Source organism: Rhinopithecus bieti, unplaced genomic scaffold, assembly GCF_001698545.2.
Source record: "Rhinopithecus bieti isolate Rb0 unplaced genomic scaffold, ASM169854v2 scaffold_22452, whole genome shotgun sequence".
NCBI lineage: Eukaryota > Metazoa > Chordata > Mammalia > Primates > Cercopithecidae > Rhinopithecus > Rhinopithecus bieti.
The window spans coordinates 719,852-729,758 of NW_016810444.1; the positions used below are offsets into that span (position 1 = coordinate 719,852).

Sequence of the window (9,907 nt, forward strand, 5' to 3'; positions counted from 1 at the left end):
GAAGGAGGAGGAGGAGAGGAAGAAGAAGGAGGAGGGGGAGAGGAAGAAGAAGGAGGAGAAGAAGAAGAAGGAGGAGGAGGAGAGGAAGAAGAAGGAGGAGGGGGAGAGGAAGAAGAAGGAGGAGGAGAAGAAGAAGAAGGAGGAGGAGAGGAAGAAGAAGAAGGAGGAGGAGGAGAAGGAGAAGGAGCAGGAGGAGATGACAACAAAGAAGACCAGTGTGGCTATAGCTGGATCAATTAGGTATAGAGCAGTCAATACGTTCAGAGAACGGTAGCTCTACCCTAATGAACTTGACCACACTCAAAATTAAGGTTTTGTTCTTACAATGTAAAAGAGGGGTAAGTGTACTAAAAAAGATACATGGGTGATATGATTATTAAATAGTTACAGTGGGGAACTGTTGAGAAAAAATAGATTTGCAATTTGGAGTAAGGTATAAATGAGGCTTGCTTAGATGGGCAGATAGTGATGATGGTGCTAAAAAATTGCTGCAGTAGAAACATACTTGAAGGTTGAACTTTAGCATAGTCTATTTGACCTGATGTAATGTGATGAAGAAGAGTCAAGAATGACTTGCAGTTGGCTAAATCACGTAGATGATTATAGATGCTATTTACCAAGATGAAACAGATTTGAGAGACAATAAACTTGTAGCTGCAGGAGGGAGGCAGCAGAAGTAGAAGAAACCATATGAGACATTGAGACATCCCTGGAGATGTTGATAAAGTGTTACAAAAGAAGGATATGTTCAATAGTGATACATTGATCAGAGGTCAAAAGAGATGCAAGATTGAAAACAGATTCCTAAACTGACTGGAATAAAGGTCAAAGATGACCATCACAAAATTGGAGTGCAAAGTATGAAAGCCTCTATAATGAATGTGGAAGAAAATTGGAGGTGAGTGAATGGAGGAAATGCTATAGGTATATGTTTCAAGAACTTTGCAATAAGGAAGGCAGACAAATAATGTCATAGTAAGGAAGAATTAAGAGCCTTAGGGAGACCTTAGTAAAACTGAGAGCTGTTTCAGTAAGTTTGTGCTGCTTGAAATAATCCCATGGAGCACACAGGTAAGATTCAGGAGACAAAAGGATCATGTGCAGAATCAAAATCCTTGATTAGGCAATGAGATAAAAAATCAAGTAGGATGGAAAAGATAGAGGCAAGGAGGCTTCACCTAGGATAATAGGAGAGAACTGGGCTCAAACTACATGTGGGTTGGTCAACTTGGTGGCTTTTGTGGTGAGATCATTCTGTTCTGATTGTTTTTGAACTTCTTAGTGAAAGCACTTAGGCCATCAGTTGAGACAGTAGCAATTTTCTAATATTGAGCCATCTTTACCATCCTCTTTCAACATGGTGGATTATTTTCTGCACAGATTGACTTGTTTATTTACTTCTGAGTATTTTTCCTTTGCAGGTCTACTTATTTTCATGAATGAGCCTCACAGAATAAATTCTGAATGTTTTTAGCCTTTGTTATAATTTCAAAAAACTTAAACTAGAGATATCTGTTCCTATGGTTAAAAAATTCAACATAAGAATTTTCTGTGTTCATTGACATTGGAGATGACAGTGACAGTTGCTTGCAGAGAGTCTCCTCTCAACATCATTCATTTCTCTTAGGTTATTTTACGTTCAATTTTTCTGACAATACTTGAGTCACATTTGATAACTTACGTTAAAGTAATATTAATGTCATTGAAATTTTTATATCAGAAGAGTTTTACATCATGTTTTCTGATTTTCTTCGAAATTGTACACATCTGTGATTGATTTCTCCCTCTCATTTCTGAAGTTTTTATTGTTTTCTGGGTTTTCTTAATGAAATTATAAGATATATGTATATTTTATTTTCGCTTAAGAACTAGACTTTGTTATAAATTAGATTGCTTCTCTGTTTTCTCATGCTAGATATTTTAATTTGAGTGGTACACAGAAAAAAATGACATTATGCAGGCAATAATTTGCTGTATTAACTAACACGTTAGAAATCTCTTAGATTTCAAAAGTCTACATTTCTAATTGTCGTAATTAAATTTCCATAAGGAGATACTATTTTTTTAAAAAGAACTAATTAGAATTTTATAAAGAGCCTGATAAGAAAGAAAATGCTAAAAAATATATGAATACGCAATGTGTTCCTATTTTGTTTGAAAGCCTAGAGAAAACCAATGTCAGAGACTATTGCACTTAAATTTTTTGACAAATAAATCTTAAGATTTTTAACTTGGGAGCATTTAATTCCTCACAATTTCATGTCCACTGTTCTTTCCTAAAATCGTTAGTGGGAAGTAGACATGACTATATCCACTAGTTTTCCATGCATGTGATCTGCTTAGTCTTCATCCTTTAGGGGAGTCATTTTGATTATTCAAAAATTTAGAAGAGGAAACTTAGGCTCTGAGATGTAAGTAGCTTCCTATGAGTCCAGAGTTAGCAAGAGAGAGTTGTTAAACTACAATCTGACAAATTCCAAAATCTTTGCTTATTCAAGTCATGCTGCCTCTGATGAAATCCATTTAGGTTTTCTTTAGAATAGTAAGACTCATAGGCAGGAAAAGAACTGATCAAAGATAAAATAGGGGAAAATAGGTCTAATGGCTTCTGGGGAATAGAGGCATAGAACTATCACAAGAACAGAAAACCAAACACCGCATGTTCTCACTCATAGGTGGGAACTGAACAATGACATCACTTGGACTCGGGAAGGGGAACATCACACATCGGGGCCTATCATGGGGAGGGGGGAGGGGGGAGGGATTGCATTGGGAGTTATACCTGATATAAATGACGAATTGATGGGTGCTGACGAGTTGATGGGTGCAGCACACCAACATGGCACAAGTATACATATGTAACAAACCTGCACGTTATGCACATGTACCCTAGAACTTAAAGTATAATAAAAAATAAATTAATTAAAAATAATAATAAAAAAAGAACCATACTCATTTCCCTAGAAAACAAAATTGGTTACTTTTGAACTTGTTAAAATTTCTCTCAGCTTCTGGGACTTTCTTTCACTGGTATTGTTTTTCTTACATTCATAAGCTTACTGGAATATCAGGAAATGACCTGAAAATAATTGTGCAATTTAAATTCGAGCTATAGAAGACAGAGAAGGAAAGAAACAGTGGAACTTCTTCCCCAGGCAGATGACTTAAGGAAAGGAGGAGAGAAGCTTGCTGGAAACATCAAGGAGAAGGGGTCCTGGATGTTCGTGCAATGTGAACATGGCTCTCAGAGTCCAGAGTCCCAAACACTCAGAAACAGACACCACCATCAGAAATTGCAAGCTGATTGTTTTATTGGTATACTGAAGTTAGAGCATGACCCCGTGTTTCATGGCGTTTGAAACACTGTTTTCTTCTTATTCGCTTCCTGAAAAAGACAAACAAACAAGCAAGATTATAGACAACACTTGACCTGGCAGGAAATGCCTAATCCCTCACTGGTGTACTGCAGTGACGGAGATGCAAGTCCCTACTCTTGCCCTCTATCCCTTCTATAGCCCCCTTCTCCTTAGTAATATTTTCTTTATTCACTCTTTAAGCCATTGCAGGTAATGTGATTTAAACTGTTGCTTAGATGAGAAAGAGAAACAAGTATTGTTATGTTGTTCACGCTTTGTTGCTGTTGGTTATGTAAGGGCTATTTTTACAAAGATAGGCACTGCAACATATCATGTAATAGTGAGAATGTGAAACCAGCCTCAATGTCCAGTGACAGGGATTGGTTAAATAGATTTTGGAACAACCAAACAGTAGAATAGTATACAATTGTAAAAACAAACTAACCAACAAACACTGAAGAGATCTAAATGAACTCATGTGAATGTTTTCTAAACAATAAAATTTTCCTATGAGTAAGACACAAATATGAATATAGAGTATGGTAAAAATGGTTTTAAGAAAAGCATTATATATATTTATGTAGCAATAAATATTTCAAAAAGGAGATTCCAAAGAGTAAAAGGTGGGGGTTTTGAGAAGGATAGAAGGGAAGAAAGATGAGTTAGGCTCTTACTATTTAGCTCTGTACCTTTTTGTTCACTGAGATTAGTTTTTGTTAGCTTATGCGTGTATGACTTTAAATGTAAGTATTTTAAAAATGAGATACCATTTAACAGCTGAAAGTTCAAGGACCATTTAGCGGGAATACTGGACATGAAAACCTGATGTGAGGCAGGACTGAGCAAAGCCTGCCCAGGTGAAAACTTTAAATGGGAGTCTTTGAGTTTGAGGAAAGAAAACAGAGAGCCAAAAGGAGAACATTGTTCTACACCCTCATCATCAACCGTATTTAAGACATGCAATTTGAAGATAGTGATTTCCAAAATCAGAATTGCCTTCAAAAGCTTCTGTAAAACATAGGATCTTGATACAATATACAAGAATATCTGAATAACAATTTTTAGAAATGTGTTCCAGGACAAGGCAATATTAACAGCTTTTCAATGAACTCATTGGCACAATGAAGTTGGAGAAGTGTAGCAGTTGGAGCCTTCGATGGATAATAAACTGGAATCATACCTGTCGTTGAATCCTAGATTACTGGGAAGACTCCTCCTTTGGAGGTCTTGATGGGCGGCTCCCTTGGCAAGGTGGAGGTGTTCTGTCGGGCTTTTCATGAGGAGGTAAGGGAGGATGATGGGTATGGCCTCCTGGTTTCTGTGTGCTTTGTGGCTCTCCTGTAGGAGGTGGTGGATGGTGGTGGTGGTGGTGGTGGTGGCCGCCGCCTCCGTGATGGGGTGGTTTCTGCTGAGGGCCATCATCCTCGTTTCCATCGTCAGCATGGGGTTTCGATGACTGTCCTCCCAAAGCTGCTCCCTGATGCTCCTCATCTATGACCTGGTCAGAGTCTTCCTCATCTGTGTGAGTTGAAACAAGAAGAGCTGAGCTCAGTGCTGGAAAACCCTCCTGTCTTCATACCTCTCTGTCTTCACCACAGGGCCCTTCTCTCCCTGACCTGCGTCTCAACTCCCAACCTCCTTGCTTCCCAAGGCTTCCTGATTAGAACTCCTCTTCGGCCGGGCGCGGTGGCTCAAGCCTGTAATTCCAGCACTTTGGGAGGCCGAGACAGGCGGATCACGAGGTCAGAAGATCGAGACCATCCTGACTAACAGTGAAACCCCCGTCTCTACTAAAAAATACAAAAAAATGAGCCGGGCGAGGTGGCGGGCGCCTGTAGTCCCAGCTACTCGGGAGGCTGAGGCAGGAGAATGGCGTGAACCCGGGAGGCGGAGCTTGCAGTGAGCTGAGATCCGGCCACTGCACTCCAGCCTGGGCGACAGAGCGAGACTCCGTCTCAAAAAAAAAAAAAAAAAAAATAAAACTCCTCTTCATCTACATAAGGGTGATGAAAAATCGAATTTCTGTGTTCATGGTCCCTAGAATCAAGGTTGGGAGAAAACTACTTATATCTCTGGGGCAATGACATTAGTCAATTCCTGAGAGGAAAATGTTGATAAGAAGACACTTGAGAATTGATCAATTCTTCAGGAAAAAATGGAGACAAAATTTACTGAGAATTTATTGGGATTTACCTGACATTATGGAGGGAACGTCTTCCTGACTGACATCTAGAAAAGAAGTAGAGGATGATGGGAAAAGTTACTTCGTGAATCTTTCAGGGCTCATAGTGTTCTACGAGGAAAAGGGACCTCTGATCACACCCTGTGCATCTCCCTTTGTGACCTCATCAGCCACTGTCTGATGCTACTGGAAGTGGAGGAAGATGTAAGAGGAAGCAGGGTTGTTACTACACTGAGCATCAACCAGGAACTCAACAGAGAAGGGCCCCTGTTGGTCCTCTTACGATTCCTCAAGCCTTAGTGCTTATTTAGTTAAACTGCTCTGAGTATTTCAATGACATATTTGGGGATTCTTCTGCCCTCTTTCATCTGTAAATATGTTGCTTATGTTTGCAAGCTTTCTCAACAGGAGCCACCAGAAATAACCACTTGGATACAATCTGACACGTGCCACTCCCAGCACGCCACTCCCAGCACATTGAAATACTACATGCAGGAGAGAAGAAAATGACAGTGTTTCACTCTGGTTATTCTCTACCTCTGTGTAGACAGAGACAAGTGTTTTAACCATTTCTCTGTCTCGGCAGTAGCTCTGACATGTGTTTATCTCCTTCATGATGCTCAGCCACTGTACAGCAAGGCCAGCATCATCCCTGTCTACTGCGATCAGTACAGGATCTTCACAGCTGCACTTCTCTGACTCTGTCTTGCATTCTCCACGTCCTTCACAGCAGTCCCATGTCTCTATAAATGCAAATCTCACTCTCTCACTTCCCCGGTACAAATTCTTTATCGGGTTCTATTTGTGCAATCAATAAACTATGAGGTCTTGATGAGGAATGAAGGCACAACAGGTCTTTTGATCCTTGGCGTGAGAACTCTGCAGTCCCATCTGTTTGCAGCCCCATCTGTTTTCTCATCCTCTTCTCTTCCCTCCACTTTCCCCCTCTATAGTGTTTGCCCATAAACCGCAATCAGAGTCACAATATCTTCCCCCAACAGATCTTACCTTCACTTGAGCTCTGAACTGAGCTGAAGGCCAGCAGGGCCACTGAGAGCAGAATCAGAAGCATCTTGCAGGAGGCTCTGGTGTCACTCCCAACTTTGTGCTGGGAGAAACGTGTCAGCTCCCTTTAAAAAGACAAGCAGAACAATGGCACATTTGAGTTCCCTACCGGTGGGCCTCATCACCTCAGAGACTGGTTCTGCTTTGCTTACCTCAGGTCAAGTGTATCCCTCATTTCTTTGGGACTCTAGCCCAGCAGGAAGGGTTGGGTAGGATGTTGTTTGTGTCTAATTTCTAAAAGGTACAACTATGAATTGGATAAATGTTTTGACAGAACTGTGTCCAAGCAATCAGCACAGTGTCAGAATTGAACTTTCGACATCATTTGGTTTTCAATATGTTGGAAAGACTGTTATTCTGATTTCCACTGTGCCTTCTGTTTCTGTGTATGTGTGTTTGTGTCGGTGTGTCGGGGTGGTGGGCAGCTATCCTACAGCTAACAGTGAAGATGGTCAATATCTCTGACTCTTTTTGTAGCCTATTTTCATCTCTCATGATGTGTGTGTGTACGGATATTTTCACATTTAGCTAAATTTTTCATGTAATACAGATGGTCTTGCTTATCTGTGAGATGTGTGAGGACAGCACACTCCCAGGCACACATAGATAAGAGAAAGTTACCCCATAGCCTGCTCAGGCTACAGGAACTGTCCAAACTCTGTGGATCTCACTACACTCAGGCAAGCCTTGGTGCTGTACAACACAGGAAAGTGAAAAAATTTGTATTTTAAAAATATCTTTATGGTTTATTAAAGCAAACTGAACACAGAAACCACCAAGGGATTTCCAGACCTGAACAAACTGAATATATGGCTCCCTAAGTGAGCCAGACGATGTCATATAGCTAAGACCTCTACTTTCTCCAGAATATTCTATATAATTCATCCTCTACTTTATTTCTTCTCATAAATATTATAATTGTCATCACTGATAATTAAATGGCCACAATTATACATTCAACTAAGATAATTTGTAATGCTATCCAAGCCTCAGTTGCCTTGATTGATTGGTCTTCTGTTTTTTACTCGGTAATTGTATCACGTGTTTCATCAGAGTGTTCTTTCACACAGAGGATATTTATCTATAATATTCTAATACTCATTCTTTCTCACACTTATTTGTCTATATTTTGTATTCTGAGTCCACCTTGCCATGTTTACTTTTCTTCCTATATCTTTTTTTTCTCCCCACACAAATGTCCGTTACTTATTCTTCTAAGTGATGGTGTATGGTACTCCTCACTACCTTTACTTTCATTTTTTTCTGTATAATTTGACAATAAAAAATTAAGTTTCCAAAAACCCTGTCAGGGTCTTGATTTGGTAGCTCTCTCCTCAGCTGCTGATTGCTCCATGATACCTAGAAATTCCGTGTTCATCAATTCATAAAATATACTAGTCAGTATCACCAGCTGCACTTTCCAATTCAGACCTTCTGTAGGTCTTGTGTAATTTTTCACTTTTTGTGCATGGCTAGTCTTTATTTGAAGATAGCTTCATTGGAGGCGTGGCTGAGAGGCCATGTGACAGAAAATCATAAAGACAAGCCCCTAGACAGGTGTGCATGAGTGGATCCTGTGCTGTGCATACAAGGGTCTGGTCTGGCCCTTCTGAAGAGTTGCAGATAATAATACAAGAAGCCTTCCTAGTAGATTAGATTTTGCTACATACAACATTGTTCTTGTAAGGGACCCAGGCGGATTGTTATTTTCCCTGGAATAAATATAGACCGATTTGAGGGGGAATGCATTCTTAATTGTCAGTTCTTCTCTGGCCCTGTGGGAAGTGGATCAGTTCTAGATGGGCCTTATGAATTGCATCTTAAGCATAGAGTAGTTGCTTGAGCCCAGCAGCTCCCAGTGTGTTAGGGAGATTGTCTCTGGTTTCACCAGATACTGTTTTCCGTAGGAGGTGGAAGTGAGCAATCCTGCCCAAGTGATGCCAGGTCAACCATCCTGTCAAAAACGAAGGTCAGAGAAAAGGAACAAAGAGGAGTGCCAGGCAGATATTGCCTGATGATGTGGGCAACTGAGAAATCTGCAGGCCTAGTGCAAGACAGGTTTCTTCTTGGAAGCAGAGTACAGGAAAAGAACAGGAAATGCTCCTAAAGGTCACTCAGCTCAGGCCTGTTCCCTAAACTTCTCCAATGTCAGCAATCAGCAAAAGAGACTAGTGTATCCGGAAAGCATAAATATCAGCTATGCTGTCACCAGATAAATCAAAAAGAGAGGTAATGGAAGAGCTGAAAGGGACACTGTCTGTGAGTGAAGGTGGGTGGGTGAAAGGGAAAAGCAGGACTGCTGCAGGAGCTTGGGCACCTAGAGGTGAGAGGCAGCCCTCAGCACCACACTTGCCTTCTACTATGGATGTTCACATTCTGAGGCCCTGAAGGGTCAGTCTTCAACATATGAAATTTTAGGATTCATCTCTCATACCACATCCCAACATTTTCTCAGTTACTGACAGGTATTTACCTAGTGGTTCAAAAATCCTCACTCCCTCCAGCATTAACTGATCTAATTGCTTCTGCCTTCAAAATACATCCCAAATATGACCACTTGCATGACCTTTCCTAGAAGGTGATTGTTCAGTCATGATGCTCTCTCCTGCAGGACTTTAACAGCCTCCAGCTGGTCTTGGTAACATTCTTCCCCCAGCTCATCCCATATCAGTCCCCTCACAACAATCAGAGTAATCATTTAAAAGTAGAAATTAGGTCATATCACATTTGTGCTTCAAATCCCCTGATTTTCCTTCTGCACTTATGAAAGATCCAAATTTCATCCCTCAGCTCTTTCACACCCACATGGCTCACTCTTTTTTGAATACCAGGAAGCTCTCTGCATGGAACAGAAAGTAGAATCTTCTTCAGCTTCACCATCTTCTAGTTTGCTTAGAGCACTAAAGATAATTTGCCAAGAAAGATAAACATTGGCAGAGGGGATAAACTTCTCTGAGAGTCAGTGAGTTGCATTGAGTCACTGGTGTCTGGCAGTGTTGCAAATTAGAAGAATTACTGTATTAATTGCACCAACTAAGTAATCTAACAATACAGTTAGCAAATAAACATAATAGTCTCTGAGATTTCAGCTTGCTTTGACTTGTCTAAAAATTTTGTTGACACTATTATGGTGGTCTTCTATTTTTTTTAATTTGATGTTGATCCATAAATATATATTATATATTTCACAATTAATTTAGCATATTTATTTATTTATTTTTGAGATGGTATATTGCTCTGTCACCCAGGCTGGGGTGCAGTGGTGCGATCTCAGCTCACTGCAACCTCTGCCTCCTGGGCTAAA

General features: G+C 40.3%; 1 protein-coding gene across 1 annotated transcript; it reads right to left on the reverse strand.

Moving 5' to 3' along the window:
- Positions 1-3,294: 3,294 nt before the first annotated feature.
- Positions 3,295-5,679, reverse strand: LOC108542136 (salivary acidic proline-rich phosphoprotein 1/2-like). Its single transcript, XM_017892004.1, has 3 exons — positions 5,550-5,679; positions 4,537-4,874; positions 3,295-3,385 (listed from the first exon to the last, which is right to left on the reverse strand). Exons 1-2 carry the CDS (start codon positions 5,554-5,556, stop codon positions 4,555-4,557), a joined length of 327 nt encoding a protein of 108 aa, XP_017747493.1. The 5' UTR covers positions 5,557-5,679; the 3' UTR covers positions 3,295-3,385; positions 4,537-4,554.
- Positions 5,680-9,907: the final 4,228 nt, after the last annotated feature.